Consider the following 19,733-nt stretch of genomic DNA (forward strand, 5'->3'; position numbering starts at 1 on the left):
CGGAACCGCCAGCGCCATCTTGTGGCAGCAGCCGAGTGTGAATGCTGCTCACGTTCGCCTTTTTCTGCCTTTAGCCGATATCAGCAGCAAACAACCGGAAATAGAGAAACGCTTGCCTGAGTACCCGCAACTTTATGACCTTTAATACAAAACTTTCCAGAAAGTATTTCCATGAATGTTTCTCGCCAGCGCCGTCTGCTCCACCTTTCTCCCAGCCATTCTCTTTCACTGCCCTGTGTTCAAAGCCTGCCTCGAGACAGGAAAAAAAACGCGTGGAATGACTTAATAAGCTTTGGAGAATAAGGAAAGCTGAAAGAGAAAAATACTGTTCCCTTAGAGACATGATAAATTTTAAATGCAGGTTGTAAATGTTACAAGAAAAGAAACAAACAATAAAAAGATGAAGGAAGCGAGAGTGGATTGAGTTTTATTTTTCACAGTCTGATATTATTTTACATTCTTCCACTTTCCAAGAAGATTCAACGGCTCTGTCGTGAATAAAAATCTGGATAAACCACGAAGCCACTTTCTAAAATCACACTTTGTGCTGAAGGTAGACAATAAGTTTGGCACCAAACTACTGTTGTTTACAAATTCTATAAACAGTTACCTCGAGCTCAATCACAAACGCAGGTCACTCACTTTGTTTTGTTTTCTTCTCATCGGAGGAACGATCGGCACATCAAAGGCAAGGGATGACCAGTGAAACAAAGTTTGGTTTCCGTTGGCTGAGAAGGAAGATGAGGACAGAGAAACCTGAATCTGACTTCTAGATACTGAGCATTTCATTAAGAAACAGTTATAGGAGAAGAATTTATTTCCATTATTAATAATTCTTTTTGAGTCGGTTTTTTTTTCCCAGGCTTGCAAAATATAAGATGTTCTCTTCTCTACTTTTCAAATTTTTTGGGAAAAAAAGGATTTTAAATTTATTTCTCCTTGTTTCTTTTCCCCCTTTTTCTCCCTTCATCTTTCACTTGACGTAAGTTTGTATTCCTATTTTTTTTAAACGATCTTTCATTTTTCACAGTTTGTTATTTTATCTCCTAAGTTTTCTTTTCTCTATATTTTGGTGTATTTTTGTTTGTCCATGTTGAGAAAAGGTAATTCGAATGTTCCATGAACTGTATTTCCCCAACTCCCAGACAGCCTCGTTTTATTTCATGATCATTAAAAGACTTTCTTTGTCCTGAGAAGGCAAACATGATATATTTAGGAACTAAAGACCGTAAAGAAGACATAATGAGAGATCTCTCTCAAATGAAGCCAGCATCTTTTGAATAATCTGTGCTTCGTCTTTGGCTGAAGGCTACAGGAGGCTTCCTTTTGAATGAAAACGATCTCTTGTGTTTACAAAACACATCTCTAGATATCTACAATCTTCTCAACGAGATGAAATAAGTGGATTATGAGGCTCACTTAAGCGGGTGGGGGATGTATGAAGGCGAGCATGCAGACACTTAAGAGGAGAAAACCGAGAAGAGCAATTTCTTTCTTTTTTTCTTTCTCCCTCTCTCTCTGTCTCTCTCTGTGAATGTTTTCTCGCTTCCTTGTCAAGCTTCTGGTTGTTGTGGCAACTTGTTTGTCTTTGACAGCGCCAGTCTCGATCCCAGTGTGGCAGCACATCACCAGCATCCTCCTGCTACACGGGGAGCAGCGATAGAAGGTTGTCCCTCCCACGGTCCCTCTGCATCTGCTGCCATCCTCCGTGTTTTTACCCGGTAGCTCTCAAGGCGCAAGAAATTGAGAACTAATGAGGGCATTTGCCGAGGTCTCCCACCTCACACCTCTGCCATTGATGGCGTTAATTAAAACTCGTGGTCAGGGTGTGGATGTCAGAAGTCGTTAGGGTAACATCAGGAAGTTCTTGGACATTTTGCTTTCTTTAATTCTCTAAAGCCAGACCTAAACATTTAGCTTGCGCAATTGTCATTAGAGGGTTAAACTGTTCAAAACTCCCCATAAAGGTGAGAACCCACAATGCCTGAGTTTCCCCTCCTACCTTCCTCTCCTTCACATGCTCCTCCTGGTTAGGCCGCTCTACTCACGAGCAGAAGGTTACTGTTACAAGGCCGTTCGGGACTGCGACTGGAAAAAGCTCCACTCCACATCAGGTGAATCGTTGAAATGGTTATAGCTATTTTATCAGCAGATAATTAGTTGGAATGGTTATAGCCAGATTATCAGAGATGATACCAGCGGCAGAAGGCGATAGCTAGGTTCCGCGGTGGCGCTTAGGTTCATTGCCCAGGTGGCCATCAGGCTGCGGGACTCATCCTCTTCATTTACATGTACGATGATAGGGTTTTGGAACTATATCTGTCTTTTTGAACCTTTGCTATCACTCCCTGTCCTGCTCTTGTCAGGGAAAGGTTTGATAGACCAGAAGGTTAATCGTCTCGACATTCGGTTGACGACTGAAGGAGGTTTCCACTTTTTCTTCTCACTTTGCTGTGGCTGAAGTTTTAAAGGTTAAAGAAAAGGTTGGCAAGAAACGATACCAGGGCCACTAAAAACAAAGATGATGTCGAGACATGAGAGCGAAAGAAAAAAAAATTTGGTCTCTGGAGCCTTGGGTATTTGTTATCATAGGTGATGGAGTCGGACTCAGTGAAACAGGACCAGCGTGCCTTCTCTTGCTCCGGTCTCTCTCTTTCTCTCTCTCTCTCTGTTGATTTCACACTCAACTTATCAAAGAGGACAACAGCCAACAAAAGAATGTATGATGATAAAAACGGGGTAGAAATGTAAAAGCCGAAGGACAGTCCTTTTAACGCCGTAACGATCATAAACCGCCGGCAGTAAAGCCAATCACATCCAGACACACTACACCATCCAGTCCTGCTTTTACACAATCAGTCCATTTACACAGAGTGTGGGAGGCACGAGCAGCAACTTGAAATGCTCTGATTGTGAAATACTGACTTGGGTCTCTGAATTGTAAGAGACAGGAAGGTGTTGGCACGTGACTTTGTGGTTGTGTAGTCATCATAAAGTGCACTTGTACAAACTTGTTTGTTTATTACAAGCATGCAATATTATGGCATCATGTGTAAGAGAAACTGGTGGAATGAGTACACAATCATCAGTTTTACATTTCACATTATTTTCTGACCTACTTGATCAAGATCTGTTTACTCAAAGCTGAATGCACACACCCTGCGATCAGCTTCTAACGAACGCGGAAGACCGAATGCCAGGTGGAGGTCGATGAAATAAAACTGCGAAAAGATGGAAGACGGAAAGAGAAAGGAAAAAGCAAACAGACCGAGTGTGTGGCAGGCCAGGGGAGGCTGGAGGGGCTGTGGACACGGACATGGTGGTTGTACGTCTGTACTCGCACTAACAGATCCTCACCAGCATCCTTGACAAAGCCACACACTGGGCTGACAAACGCTTGCGTCTCCACCCCGGGTACAACTGACAACTCAATATTTCATTTCAAGAAATCAATTTTGCGCCAGGGCTGTCATTTTCTCCTCTTGTACTCACTGGCTCTCTCTCCACCGACTTTCTGACAGACATTCCTGCCCGGAGACTGAGTTCTGTAACGGCGGTACCCGGCAATACCCGGCACGTGATGACATGAAGAATAACCGCGCGACAAAGGTCAGGAAGATGGCGTGACAGCCATCAAGGCCGGCAACTGTTGTCTTTAGAACTTCGCTTCAAAATTGTCCATTCAACTGTAAAATTCTCCCGAGTTTTAATAAATCTTTTGGATTTGAGGTTTGGTAAAATGGAAAGTTTTTGTTGGAGAGTGTGAACGCACCCGATGTTGCTGGGTGGTCGTGAAAAAAGATTGCAAAATTCCTCTCATTTTTTTCTCCCCTTCTTATAAGATCTTTTTTACTCGCCCGTGTAATGCATTCTCATACTCACACACATTTTCATGCTCTGTGACCACAGGAGCAGGCCTGGAGGCTGGTGTTGATGTTGTCTGACAACAAGAACAAGTGTGTGAGTACCCGGCTGTATCCGCGCTGTTGTCGAGACTAGAAAGGACGCGGTGCCACGCCAGGCGCACGACTCTTGATTAAATATCAGACTTCGATAAAAGCACTTTTTGTAATGTTTGATGGCAGTCAGACATTTACTGCCTTGCTGTTTGTCTCACAGTGTGTGTGTGCGCGTGTACGTGTGGATGTATGCATGTTTGTGTGTGTGTGTGTGTGTGTGAAAGCGCGGAGGGTGTATGTGTATAAATAAATGCATGCACGTGGGTTGGTCTGCATGGATGTTTGTGTCTCTGTGCGTCTTACCGACAAAGGAGGGAGGGAAAATGACAGAGAGACAGAAGAATCCTTGAGTCAGGTGTAGTGAGTAACGAACCCGATATATCATCGGACAGACAGTCTGTTTCCTCATCATTAGTCTCTGACCTACCGGAAATGACCCCCTTAATATCCAGAAGGTAACTCAGCGAAACAATAAAAAATAAAATCCAGCATGAGTGAAAAAGAACAAATAAAACCACCGTTTTTCCACGTGTACGGAGGCAGGGCGGCTCTTTACGAACATCAAATATCGCTGCGATTCACTGAACAAACATTTCCCACCACAAGCATGACGATGAAACCACCGCAGCTCTCATCACACAAAACAGAAATTAAGAATTGTCCGATAAATAATGTAGTGCAAGGGACATAACAGTAGATACAAACATCAAGGGAGTTAATGGACATAACAGAAAATAAAAAAAACAACATTGTTGTCTTTGTTGTGGACACAAACAGACAATAAAGACTTCTTGTATTGCATGCACATTTACAGGCGAGGTTTTGTGTTCTTACTACAGTTATGAATAGTAGTTAGGCCTTCTTTCATCATATTTATTAATACTCGTGAAAGCAGAGAACTTTGATGTGGAGGATTGTTTTAGAGGATCATGTGTCTTTGCCTTCTAAAAATATCTCACGATCATGGAATCATTCAATAAAATCGGTGAGCCTGCGCGCGCATGCATCCTCTCTCTCAATGTGTGTGTGTGAGAGAGAGAAAAGTGAGAGCGATTCAGGACCCTTCCCTTTAACGAATAAACCACAGCTGTTTGATGTCTCAAATGTTTTTAAACAGGTCTAATAATTATCTAAACAAAAACAGTTTGCAAACAAACTAGAGGAAGAAAATTCTATCCTATGTCAGAAAAATTCATGGCAACACATGTAAGTTCGATAAACATTTGTCAGCATCGAGTAGTCATTCTATCATTTTTGCATCAATAATAACAACAATAATAGTGAACATATGTCTCTTACACCCACAATGCACTAGAAAACATTAAAATGCGATCCAAGCAGGTGAGGAAGGTAATTAATGCTGGATCTCTTGTTTAGATACATTTTGAAGACAAATAATCATGTAATGCCTGGTTACCTGTATTGCACACGTTCAGAAGAGCAGCAAACATCATCATCATCGATGTGACGAGAACATATTCGCCCCACACACTATACCAGCCGGCGCGGGTTCAAATCCACGCCCAGAGACAAAAATAATCACAGCCTCGTCAGAGAAAAATACAGTTGACTGAGATTTATCCCTCCTGTCCACTCTTCTTGTGTGAAGTTGGCAGCTCCAGCCACTCACTTCCGCGAGGGAGAGGAAGTGCAGGCAACGCTCCTGGCGGCGACTGTGGGCCTGACTGTCCTTTACCGCGAATTGCCGCGCGCGTCATGACCCCGCCGCAGCGCGCGCCTTGACCCCGGCACAGCGGGCTGTTGGTGCTAGCGGGCCCGTCACATGCTGTCGTAGCGGGAGTGAGTGAGAGAGGAAGGGAGGGAGAGGGAAACATAGTTATTGGCGATGATATTGGACCCTGGGTTGCCGTCCTGAGAAGCTTCGCATCACAAGCTGCTGCAGTTGTCGATGGTGGAGGTTGTCACAGTGGTCCCTGCGCTAATTTTTTTTCAACAGGTCGAACCGTTCTGCTTGACTGCCTGCCTATCATACAAATCTGCTATGATATGATACAGACCTGGGTGGAATACCTTGCCTCAGGTATCCTTATCATGGGGTTGGAGTTTGCCAACAGACTGCACGGTGACGAGACATAAAATAGAAAGAAGAAGCAACCCTCATTAAGGTTGAGCGAGGAAGAGGAAGTCAGTATGGCTGAGATATACAGCAGATAACAAACAGCTGTGTTATAGATCAAAGCTGTCACGTTGCCAGGGAGGCGGGGAAGGGGAGACAGGTAGCCCGATCGTATCCAAGCGGTGGTTTGTCTGCCCTTCATCCGTATAGGTGTGGCTCAACGTGTCCATTAGCCAAGCGGTTAGCCTGCTCACCGACTTCTCCTGGCAAAGGACGACAAGAGACGGACAACATCACAACAGTAGCTTGTCGCTGTAACTGTCAGACCACGATGTCTGATGCTAGAGAAGTCGCAACTTCCGGTACTTTCTTCCTCTTCTATTCAGTCCAGTAGGATCTGGTTTCTGTGTCCAGGTCTCTTTGTTTGTTGTTCGCTGTTCTTTCTCTCCATGTGGCATTCCCTCAGACTGCCGGCTACTTTGCTAGGATATGAGCTTACTGGCTTAGCTGCTCGCTCGTCTCCAGTCCAGGCATCTTCATCTTTCACCCATCCCCCAGACACAATTCCATCAAAAAGCGATCAGTAACAAGCTCCGGTACAGTTATTAATGAAGGAATCAATGCTGAAGACAACTATCGGAGCCTGACTGATCTTACAAATTCAAAATAGAATCCCATAATAGTCAATTACAATTGCCTGCTGTGGAACCAGCTGGTATCATTTTAAAGCTGTACTATAATTGAATCCCATAATAGTCGGTCACAGCGGGGTTCAAATGCCGGCTGACAAAGTAGCTGTCGTCGTGTTAAAGCCGCACTGAGGGATGTGAGATGGCTTCCTCACTGACATGTTATCTTTCATCACTTCTGACCAGACTGTCCTCAGCTGCTGTTAGGAAACGATGTGGAATACACTGGTCACGTGTCCAGATGATTCCTTGCACAGGGATTTTGCTTCCTTTTGTGGTCATCAAATTATCAACAAGGCGTCCATGGTTTTGTCAATAACAAACATATACGAGAAGGAGAAGTTGTTTATTGAACTGAGGTAAACTGAGGTAAACAATATGCTATGTCCTGTATGCAGACATCCAGGCGGTTAAAATCGTTTGAACCCTCTGCAGCCAGCTACTGAACCTCAGATGATAATCAGCCACTTGTGTGGATGGGTGTGATGATGTAGGGGTGTCTCCACAATGTGTGTTTTCTATGAGGAGCCACTTCCCCTTGTTATAATTGCCCCCTGGGGCTAGCCTAGTTGATCATTTTTTATTTGTCACTGGCAGTTTGTAAAACAGAAATTCACAGGTGACAACTGCAATGCATTACACATGTATAAAGATGGTGATTAATAACAGAAATGTACACTGACAGATGATTACACGTTGTCCTTTAGTACAAAAACGCACAGAAGATACTTGCAGTACACTATTCAGAAATGTACAGAGAATAACAGTAATATTCTAAGAGAAATGTACAGTTGACGATATACAACAGTAAAACTAGGTAAACATGGTGACTTTGGTTATTTCAGTGTTCGGATGGTGGTGTGAAGTACTGTAATTAATGTTAAAGGCACAACCCTGTAAAACTTTAATACGGAAATGTAAGTGGGCTGTAAGCTCATCTCAGTGACCCTGTGAACTCGCGGACGAAAGGTTTCTTGTTGTGGGCCAAGGAGCGGCACCACGTGCAGGGGATAATCGCAGGGATCAATAGGACGTCAGCACGTGCAGTGTCGTGGTCCACACTGACGCACACAGCAGCGCGAGCAGCACGAGCAGACGTCGATGTCCTGCATCCACAGTACAACCCACAGCTTGCGACACAGGCCACACCAACGACCTCGTCTATAGCTCTGTATGTGCTTTGTGTGTTGTGTTTGTGTTTGTTTGTGTTTATGTGTGTGTGTGTGTGTGTTTTATGAGATAGCGACCGCAAAAATACATTTGTAATAGCTATGGGTGAAATTATAAAGTGCAATGTCTCTCATAACACAACTTTCTCTCACACACAAACCACACACACACACACACAAACACGCGCGCGCTCGTGCATGCAAGCACGCACGCACAAACACACACTGTGGCATAAGAAACACTCAGGATGCTCATACGCGTGTGCACACACTCACAAGCACACCCCACCATTTAAGACGCCAAAAAGCGGGTATCAGCTCGCCAACAAACGTGGAGGTGCCGAGACATCTGAGGCTTTTGATGGCGACTCCGCGCACAAATCAATCCGATGTGCACTGAAATATGGCGCTGCATTCAGCCACCCTAAAGTAAAACTTGCAACCAACAAAAAAAAATCTTTAGAAAATGAGAGCACGATCTTGAATTTACTGGCGTTCTCAATCACGTGATCAAGAAACACCCTTGTATGTCATCGTCCACCGGCCTCTGACGTCAGCAGCTTGCGTCACTAGCTGTGTGACTCTAGCACGAGCGTGTGCAAAGCTCTTCAAACTCTTGTGGTGACCATTGTGCCCTTGGGGTGGGATGTGGGGAACAGGAGACGAAAGAAGCAGACAGGACCATAAATTGGAATCCGTTAATTGTCCGGTACCTGACGGTCCTGTCATGGCGGCGCTGGTTGCTGGCGTGACACACAGCACTTGCCAGGTGCTCCTCCATCCTTGTCGTCTGCTCGCCCTTGTACCAGGAGCGATGTTCTATCGCGGCACGGCGACGAGACACTATATATTATATGTATTGTGTTAAAAGTTGCCATATCTGCGAAGACAACTCCTACTGCTCACCTCTCCCCATCGCTCCCAGGCCCACCTCCATCACCTCCGCCCCTCAAAAAAGAGTTTTAAATAAAGATTTCCAGTTAAACAGAGATGAGTGGGTCTGGAAAACCTACGAGAGAGGGCGCTTACTCACGAGCGAAAAGCATCACCTCCCTTCCACCTCACTTCCGGCTAGGAAGAGGAAGCGGAAGCCATTGTTAAAGACGGCGGAAGCGCTTACCGTCGCGTGCTGCACGCCCTGGCTGCCAGCCACAAATTAAATCAGCCTCCAGCCTCCGCAGCTCCTTCTTCATCGTTAACCTGATACTTAGAGCACGTGCCTGCCTCCCACAGACCCACCCAGCAGACCGCTGGACACGGTTTAAATCCCAACACGTGGTTTGATGGCTTGGACGTGAATGCGGGTGAAGTGAAGCTGCAGTGATTTCTCGGGTAGATCCTCAAATCACAAATGCCGAGGCTTTCAACATGAACACGAATTTCTGGAAGTGTATGGCAGGGTGAGCTCGGCTGACACCATCGCGCGGGTGTCGAAGGATTTCCAGGAACTGAAGCAGGTCAGGAGGTGACCCACCGATGCTGAAGGTTTGTTTGGTGTCAGGAGCCAGGGTCTGTGAGTCGTTTATACACGCAAAATGAATTCTTTCTGGTCTGGTTACCTGTGAGTTGGTGTATGTGTGTGCTGCTGGTTCTGTCAAACTATCTTTGTCTCTCGGGGTGGAGGGCAGAGAGAAAACAATCACGATAAAAGGAAATCTTTCTGACCTTTCAGAGTCCCTGTCAGATGTGGCTTACAAAGGAAACGTAGCACGAAGAACTTCCAAATAAAACAAGGAGAGAAAAAAAAAAAAATTAAAGAATGACGAAAATAGCGAGCAGAGAGGACAAGCCAGCAACACGAATAAATTGTTGATGTGCATTGTTTACTGAGAGAAAGAGAGACGAGGAACGTTTACCAAACTGGTTTACGATTTTGTTTACAAACATTATTAAGGAGAACAACTCCAAAGATTAAAAGATGAAAAGTGAACAGACAGAGGTCATGAAGTTAAAAGGATGTAAAAAGAATGACTTATCGCAATGGACAACAAACAACAGCATCCAAAAATATTTTGAGAAGGAAAACAGGGTTAGTTGGCGTAGACATTGTCACGCAGACACACACAGGTCACAGGTCACAGAAGACATTAGCAATTAGGCAGCAGGCCAAAATCTCGGTGATTCTTGACCTTTGTACCTCTAGGAATAAAAAAGTGAAGAAAGAGAGGCGGATGGTAGTCTTGACTTGGAGACGACGAAAGGTGACAGACGACGGACCGAACTGAGAGATGAATCTGGCACCTGACAACTGACAAGTCCAGCAACCCTGTACAACCATCCCTAGTCCCCACCCACCTTCAGAATCACGCCCACCCACCCTGGCAGACGTTTATTATGTTTGTTATAAGTCAACCTCGACAGACAACAGAGAGAGAGAGCTAGACTGTAGTCTTTACTAAACCTACAGACTTTGCCTTTCACAATGTCAATGTTAGTGTTTAGTAATGTTAGTGTTTACAAATGGTTAGGGTTAGGGTTAGTTTTGTTCAACTTTGGTCCTGTCCTCTCTGAAACCGTCCTTCTACTCCGCCATCCGTGTGAGATGATTTTAACTCACCTTCAACTGAGCTTCACGTGGAGGACATGAGGCTGATGGTGCAACTGTCTTTGGTTCCAGTTTTACAGGCTTGAGGAGGTAGCTGTAGGATTTTTATGTATTTCTGCTTGATTTGTTGTTGTTGTTGTTGCTGTTGTTGTTTGTTGTTGTTGCTGTTTGGTGTCTATTGTATCGCCAGTATTTTTTTTCGTCGACCCTGAGGGGAACTGTTTGCACTTTTGTTTTTCACTCACGTTTTCTAATTTAGTGCCCCCTACCGGTCTCTTCTCCCTGACGCCATAACGGTTTCAGTCTTCCCTACCGTTGACCTTCCATCAACGTCAAACAATTCTGTTTTTAAATCAGTTTTTTTTCTGTCTGTGACTACACAGACCCAGTAGTCTCCTGATGATTCGGTCTACACTTGGCCTGAGTACTGACCTGTGCTCACCCCCGACACAACATTGACCTCATGACCTGTGGATGTAAGTGTTAGTGTCGCCAGACAGTCGTCAGTCCATCGATACACGTCCATGGTTTTATGCTAACTTAATTCTGTATCATTACTGCGCACATACGGTCTGTAAGTGCTCTCGACCTCTGTTTTTATTTATGATATGTGTGCATGGTTGAGAGACAGAGATAAGGAGAGAGAAATACCTAAATGTTAACAAAGAATTATGACTTTTTACTGTAAAATAAAACCTTCCTCCGGGATTCGAAAAAATGATAATATTTTAATAAACGGTGGTTTGTTTTGAGCATATGAAAAACCTCGGCTCTATTAATCAAAGAGAGCTATTAGGATGTTTTACATTATTATTTTGTATAATTACTTATGTATAGATACCACGACTTCTACAATTTACTTGCTTGCACACAGAAGATGAACCTGGTTGCATAATTACAGGATTACTTAAACATCAGCCATTTAATCTCATATTAAATCTTAACATTAAAATTTGTGAGTAAAAATTCAAAGAAAAAACCCAAAGCACGCATACACAACAGAGCAGCCATGTACATCATAGAAAAGTATGTCAAGTCTTTCAGCATCATCAATTTATCACCCACGCAAATCGATAAAAGATTAGACAAGCATCAAGCGCCATGTTGCCGCAAGAGACGGTGGCGCCACCTACAACAGACCGTCAGGGACAATAACCCGCCGTTTGGTTTGCAGTAATGAATTCACGGAAGCGTTCATTCCCTAACGACTTCGACCCCCGCGTCCCTCCAGCCTCGGGGCCTGCGGCGGTCTGCCAATCAAGGCAAGAAGTATTAATCGACTTTCCCAGCATCCTCCAGGCCCCGGCCCCTGGCTGCCACGGGTTTCGACTCGGGCGGGTAGGGTACTCGGCAATTCCGGGTCCAAATGAAACATAGATTGCTTCTGTGCGAGACTGAGACCGCCTCAAAGATGGACGTCTACAGGACTTGAAGTCCACCGGTCCACTGTGTCTTTATAAGGACTATGTGTCACAAAGATGAGGATTTTGTATGGCTTAATGACGATTTTAATAATAATAACCCAACAATTAGGAAGGTGGGTTAAGGAACCATGTTGGACAAAAAAAAAAAAAAAAAAAAAGCATGATGAAATGCAGCATACGGTACAAATAAGAAAGAAAATACAGAGTTCCATATATATGCTGCACAAACACACACGCACACACACACACACACAAATATTTTACATTTGTAAACAGAAGCAACAACAACAAATAAACGACTTACCTTTGTAGCCCTTCTAAATCGCATAATATGCTCCTCTATGTCCGGTAATCCGTCTTCTGCGATACCTGAAAACATCAAAACTTCAGTTTAGGTGTAAGTTATCAGACTATCGATAAAAGTCGGTATCAGTGTTGATGATGACTTGTAATTACAATCTAGGTTTCAGCTACTTTTCAGCTGAAATAAGAGGGAAGCATAAAGAAAGAATGAGGAAATCAGTGAAGAGGATGTCGACAGCCAGGACCTGATGGTGAGGGTCGTCATCTGACTTTAGTGAATGTTATGTCTACAGACGACATAGATGAAGTAAAACGTCGATAAGCAAGTTAAATGAACATATAGGAAGACAATTTGTTTCATACCTTTCCTCAACCCTAATCACCTCTCACCATCCACAATTATACTACGACAGTGTGACCACACGGACCGTTAGTCCATCATGACAGATATTATCACAAACACATATAAACTTTTATCTATCTCCTCTTTACTGACAAAATAAATACAAACAGACAGAAATACATCAAGACCGGGACAACAACAGTAGATACCAAAAGTCTTTGAATTTGTTTACAGTGATGAGGGAATACAGCAACATTGTGCAGCCTCAAGTGAACCGGGGACAACTTTCTATTCCTGGAGCTAACTGGTCTGGAGGCGGACAGTCTGTTAATAGATGATAATTTCATAAAAATGTGAGACTGCAGATTTGCAGACGATGACATTGCAGAATGTAACTCTACAGTATCGTAAGAAAGTTCGTGTCAAAATGCTGTCCCCTCCCCTTGCCAATACTGAGACCAAGTGGTTCAATAGTCGTGACTTACGTGACCTGATTTCACTTCCTGCAGCTACTTTCTGCCTTTCTAACCCAGACAACAGATTGCTACTCATTATAATGATTTTTCCTGACATATGTGAAACACTGTAATTTCTTGTTACAGCGGGAAGAGAAAGCACGAGGGTGAACATAGTACTGAAAAAACCAACATTCTTCTGTCTGCTCTGCCTCCATCAGCCAGACAAGAGCACCATGATCCAGAAAGGCAAAAGAAAATATTGGAAGTAGTAAAATTATTATTAATGAGAGACAGCGATTAAAGCATGATGTAAAAGCAAAAGCTGTCTAGGTCAAGAGGTGCGCAATGATGGCTGCGGTGAGCACTTGTCCCTCAGCCTCAGACTCCGATGGCTACAGATGGCGAACATTGCATCCACCGAGGACCAGGGAGGGTGTGCATCATGGTCGAGGCTGAGACAAGAGCGGGCGTCTGCCATCAAAACCTCGTGATCGTCTTATGATGACCTCCTGCGGGCAAAAGCACTGAGGTGTTGGTTGGATGGAGGGGTGGTTGGTGGGTGGGGCAACCTACAGCTCTAAAGTTAATATCTAGTTGAAGTTGTTGCTGGATCGCTGCCTATTATCTGCCGGTGTCTCGGCCATTCCATCACGAAGACAATTTGTTGGATGACACTGTTCCAGAATTCATTTCATCAATCGTAGCATCGGAAGTCGCTCTCCACCCTGCTGATGCTGCTGAAGGAGTTCAGGTTCCTTATATAAAGGGAGACAAACCATTTCAATCATCAACTCTCCCTTTGTTGAGATGTCATTAACTTCAGGTTCTATTTGAATATTCAGATTGCTCCTTATTTCTGATAGTGAAAATTATAATAATGAATTATGTATTTTTTCAACAAATATTTGAATTAATTCACTTTGATGTCGTGTGATTGTCATTACTATACTTCGACAGACTGTGTCAGACGGTTAGTGTTGTGGGTGGAATCGAAGAGAAACAGTCCTGCGTAGTTCCCTGACATTTCTCCCGAAACAATGAGATGAACTTCCCTCCCAGTCCCATCCTCCCGCCCGCATGAAAATCTCTCTCTCACACTTCACCAGTCACTCCTTCTGCTCCAGTCGTCTCCCCTCCCTTCTGTGCCATTACTGTCGCTCTAAACCACCTTCTCAGTACTCGCTCTTTTTTCTCTCTGGAACCCTGACTCTCTGTTGTCCTCCGTCTCTCTCTCCTCTTGTTGCTTCAGTTGAGGCCGGTCACCACTGCCACTGTCAGACGCATTATTTTCACTCCAGGATCAGTCATGCGTGACGACCAGTCACATCTTTTCCCACCAAAAAAACTTTTATCGGGCGTGTACGCACGTGGAGGCCCAAACACAAAGTCACAAAGTAAACATGATGTAGCCACAGCACGCACACACCGACCTGTGAGGACCTCAGTGGCTTTTCATTTGTCTTCACCGGGGGGAGGCTACAGGGGGGAGGTCTAACCCTCGCGGCAAGATACAAATACACATGTGAGCAAAGTGCATTCATAAGGTTTAAAATAGGGTTTTGCAGGAGATAATGTTTCCAAGCACGATACATATCTCTCGCAAAACCATTTGTTTTCAACAGAACTGTAGAAATCTTGTTTTCCTCCCAGGAATACTAATGGCGGAGAGCGTGAAAAATGTCTGAACATTCTCTGTAAATGTTTTACTTCGGGAAATGGTAAACAGTTCCAGCAAGATTGGTTGTTGTAGTTGGTTGTGTATGTTGTTGCTGTAGCAGGTTGTACACGGTGCAAAGTTCATGTGTTCATGTGGTAGTATCTTCTCTATCCTCCTGTACCTAACTGTCTTTCAAGATGTTTCCTCTGCTTCCTTGTTCGCGGTGTCTTCATCACATGCCTAATACAGTTTTTTTGTTGGGGGTGAAGTAAGGGACTACCTCATTCATCAGAATGAAATGAGATTGAAAAAAAAGTGCGCGACAACAACACAGCTACAGGGATGGTTCAGGTAAAATATAAAAACCTTTTAAAATGAGAAACAAATGAAGTTTAGGCAAAGTCGGTAATGAAGAATATGAAGTGTCAGAAGGCGCGCAGTAAAGATGCTGGTGCATGCTGGGGGGCAGCAAACTGCATCCTACCTCCCAAGATCCCGCTCATCATCTCGACACTGAGCACACTGCCATCAGAGTCAGCCTGAAGACCTTTATTTACCTCCCGGTCAGCAACAGGTAAGCTAGCAGGTGTGCTTACCTGTCTTCAATCTGTCCTCAGACGAGGTAGAGAGTGGGTCAGCAGTGATGACGTCAGTCTGGTGTATGTAACACAGGATACCCCTAGACTAACAGGGTCATCTAACAAGAATATGGTCAGTTCACTCCGGCTTTAGTCTTCTAGAAGAAGTTGTCAGCAGTTAACTGTGTTGCCGACTGTCGCAGCAGCAGCTGGCGTGTCGCGCGGAGGGGAAATGCCGCTTGTCACGCGCAAATACCCGGAATGTGGCGGCTGCCCACCCGAGGCTGCACGGCAATGGCCTGAGTAACACTATTACTGCGCGCTGAGGGAGCGGAAATCTTGTCTCTATCAACGCTGCAGCTCGTTAGAGTGTTTCTAACCAGACGAGCGCCACGCTGCGAGAGAAGCATGCCGGAAATGAGGCGTTCTCCCACAGAGTTAACTCCCCTTCAGAAACGTCTTGAAACATGGCGGCCGCCACAAACTCGCATTTCAGGTGTCATTAGGTCGTCACCAGCAGGGATGATCAGAGTGCAAAGCAATAACATCACCCAACAACAACATTGGAAACTAACTGTAGTCGATCTACAACCACAGTATGTCTTGGGAACAAATTACTGTTTAAAAATTAGCGAAGTACGAAGAGAAATGAAGGGGCTGTGTAGGGTGTAACAGGTATCAAAGCCATGGGAAAAAGGAGAAGAAGGAAAGAAGAAAAAAAGAAGCTAAAAAAAATATAAAAAAAGAAGAAGAAAACCACGAACGGTGGGGCACACATTGTGTTCGGGATGAAAATCGAAAATCATTTCACGACTGACTCCAGCCGCGCTCGGGAAAAAGTTTCGCCACGTTCCAGGGGCAGATCACTGTGCTGTGTAATGCATTTGGCAAATATACGTGATTGGCCACTGGATCCGACGAACCAACCTGCTCCTGCTTCCCACAATGCATCAGTCCCCATCTCCCGCCTTTGCGCATGCGTGCCCCCGCGCCGGTCACGCGGCAAACACTGCCTCTAAGTGTCGGCGCTTTTATATGGCGGGTGACAGCCGGGAGATGGGATGAAGAGGCCCGGCCCTCAGGAAGCTGGCCACGTTCTCAATTCTGACTCTCCTTTCCTCCAGCACTCAGTTAATACATATTGTCTCTATTTATAGCCACTGGGAGTGGGGGATCTCACTCTCTCTCGCCCCCCCGTGATGCCTGAGACGATTGAGTCCCTCCACGATGCATTTCTCCTTTTGCCCATGTTTTTCTGCTGGTGTCGTCGGCTTTTTTAAAATTTTTTTAGGATTACGAGGAATTAAATATCTCCTTGGAAAATTGTTTGGTTTTCATATTGAATAATATTTGAAAAGTTTCTTTAAAACCAAAAGTTTGCGAGATAAAAAGATTTGTTTCAATGAAACTTAAGCCGGTATACATCTTAATCCTCAGAGATTGAAGGAGGAATAATCGAGTTACATTTATATTTTTCTAACTTTCTGTCTGCCGTGACAGGTGTATAGGAATGTCTTTGTATGTGTTTTAGGTTTTGTTTATATTAATGATTGTTAATGCACTGTTGTTACAGTAGTAGTCTCCAGATGTACTTTGTTTTCAGGTAAATGATAACTAGCAAGTAACACTACCCAGATGTACCTTGCTTTTAGTTTAAATAATAACAAGTGCTGAATTCAAACCAGTCAACTCAAGAAGGAGGGCATCGTGGATTAGTCTCGTGTGCAAAAGTCAGAGACATGATTCCAGTCAAACCAGAGACAAGTTTCAATAAAACCACTAGTGTAGTAACAAACACTAGTGAAAACAAAGATGAGACTCCGCTCGAAGCTGGTAAAGATCACGAAAGCAATCACCTTGTCAGAAAACAAAAACAAAACAAAAACATGATCAATTACACAACACACTTACATACTGTAATGTAAGAAAGATTTTCTCAGTCTCAATGGAAATAGCCTCACCGCCAGAGAATGATAACAGTCATAGATACTAGAGTGCAAGAAAGCTCTTCGTGGTGTTTGATATAAAAATACTGAAAGTACTTGAATAAATTCTTATTCCGCCATATGAGAATAATCTTCTATCTGAAATGTTTCGCAAAGCTGTATACCCACATAAAACTTGTCTAAAGAATGCACAGAAAAGAAACATGAGTTCAAACTAGCTCTGAACTTTCGAGGAAAGAAAACTTTTAAATGACAATAAAAAAAGACATAATTTATTTTGGATACAGTCTTTTTGTTCTTCACTTTAAGCAGAAAACAAACACTGGTGCACATAGTTCAGAATAAAAATCTCAGTAAGAAGTGTGTCTGGGAATAGATAAGTTCCAGACACGCGCAGCAGGTCGCAGGTTGAGAAGAGAGTGAGAAAGGTCAAATGGTGGTTGACTGACTTGTTAATCATGAAAACAAAATGTAAACTCTGAAGAACTCAACCTGCGAATAATCGAGGACCAAAGCCTCCCTGACCGCAGCTTCGGACAATAGCCCCTCCTCCCAGCAACCTCCCCAGGTCTGACAACCAAGACCAGAATGCTTCTGAACTCTTGTATAAACCTCGTAATCCAGGGAGGACACAAACTAGCTGAAACAACAAGCACATGACTGCGATTACAGCATCAGTCTCTTGTAATGGGGAATATTGTCTGACTGATTCCCTCACGTCCTTGTGGCTCCTTCACTGGGGAACATGGTATTAGCTCAAGAAGAATGTCTCGTATCCCTGGTGAAAATAACGGGGTAGTGTCATGGATGGACCACAGTCTGGATGACACTCGTCAGACAGCCTTTGTTCAAAACCTCGATCTCTTTGGAAACATAGAGTCCTGGCAAAAGCAATGGTTTGACTTTAAATTCTGGATACATAACAGAAGTGAAAATAATAGGAAAAAGGGGAAAAAAAGCGAAGTTACAGGCACTGCAAGAGAAAAAGGGAAAATATGAAAAAAGAATTTAAATAATTCACGGATGTGGAAATGACAGCCAGATGAATGTCCTCTTGATAGATAACTCAAGAAGAAGAAGCGGCCAGCAAATGAAATATAAGGTGCCCAGACGACTATCTCATTTCCATGGACCGGAAGCAGGAAGAGTGAATGCCAATGAGCTGCGCGCGCATCTTGGATATCAGCATCGGCATTTTCATTACCTAGCACAATCTTGGGAAATGCAGCTGCGGGAAGCTGCTATAAATACAGCAAATACATTAATATTCATTAGAACCTTTGTTCAGCCCAAACTTGGGCCCATCTGGGAGGATGGAGTTCCGGAGGCGATGCTGCAGGTTAGGTTTAGTTGCTTTTTGGGATGATGTCGCAGCCACGTGATTGAAGCGCCGCCACTTGATGAGTGGTTCACTGTGTCTAAGCATTAGGTTCCTCGGTGTTTTCTGTTTTCTGTCCCTCGGTGTTTTCTCGTTGTTGTCTGTATACGAACCACACTTTCAAAATCTTACATGTTTGGCAGACCTGATGGATTCTAACATCCACCAAATCATTGTTTAGGTAATTACAATTAACATTTACCCACTCACGATGAATGATTACTTTTTTAAAAACCGTTATTTAACGGTAATTAAGTGTTACTAACAGCTGGCAGCTTTTAGCTGAACGTTTTGTCTCAGAGATGACAGATATTTCATCATCACATCAAGTGCACCCGATTAAATCGACTTGACAGTGAGACAGCTTTGCTCACGAAGATCACGAAGCAATGTTGTGAGAGATTAATAATTAATGCAGTGCGGTGTGTGTAATGAGGAATATCGATATCTAAACTGTGCCACTTGCCAGGATGTTGAATCTGCTCTGATAGCAACGAGTTCATCTTGTACATTTTCACTGCACAGACAGATATATCTGTGATGCAGCACTCGGAGCACCATGTAAGAAGATACAATTAATAAAAGAAGAAAAGCAAAGCTCAGATTTTTCAAACAGAATTATGACACTGTGACCAAAGCTATTTACAACACTTTCATTTTGTTGTTGCCATAGTTGGACGACCCGAACTCTTTGCTGAATTCCAGGTTGGTCTTTGACTGAGCTGATCACAGGAATCATATCTTTATCCACCTCACCAACCTTGGCTTACATCTACTTCATCTCCAGCTCTTCATCTTTGCCTCGTCACTCAGCCTCCCAGATGTCATGGACTTCAATAAACTTTTCACCGATTCTGTCCCAGTCCCATCTCGCCCTTTTCTCGCATTCTCATCCTTTGTTCAATGCGACTTTCGGTTTGGACTGTTTTGCCGTTAAAATGCACGGACCTGTTTTGGCAAATACTTATCTCTGCTCTCTTCTCCCATAGATCGATTTTAGACAAGGTTTTTATATTCAAGATAATGATTTCTACGGTTTTTTAACAGCCACGCGAAGCCACTCTGGCCGCAGCATCGACCCTGACTCCGAGTGGATCCATCACCGTGTCCACAGCGCGAGCTGTCGCCATATTTCATCCGTTGCCGGCCGCTGGAGCTGGCGGCCCCTTCACCGCAAACACGCTTCTGATTAACACAGATTTGTAGA

At 43.9% G+C, this 19,733-nt stretch overlaps 1 protein-coding gene across 4 annotated transcripts in view; it reads right to left on the reverse strand.

Annotated features, from left to right (window-relative positions):
- Nucleotides 1-19,733, reverse strand: part of LOC112572072 — a 131,544-nt gene that overhangs the window by 66,876 nt on the left and 44,935 nt on the right. For all 4 annotated transcript variants that reach the window (XR_003100937.1, XM_025251595.1, XM_025251597.1 and 1 more), the window contains exon 4: nucleotides 12,168-12,232. Coding sequence is in view for 3 of the 4 variants with exons in the window: in XM_025251595.1 (XP_025107380.1) it covers nucleotides 12,168-12,232 (65 nt within the window). In the remaining variant the exon portion in view is untranslated. The remainder of the gene's footprint in view (nucleotides 1-12,167; nucleotides 12,233-19,733) is intronic.

Source organism: Pomacea canaliculata, linkage group LG9 (assembly GCF_003073045.1).
Source record: "Pomacea canaliculata isolate SZHN2017 linkage group LG9, ASM307304v1, whole genome shotgun sequence".
In the NCBI taxonomy this organism is placed as follows: Eukaryota; Metazoa; Mollusca; class Gastropoda; order Architaenioglossa; family Ampullariidae; genus Pomacea; species Pomacea canaliculata.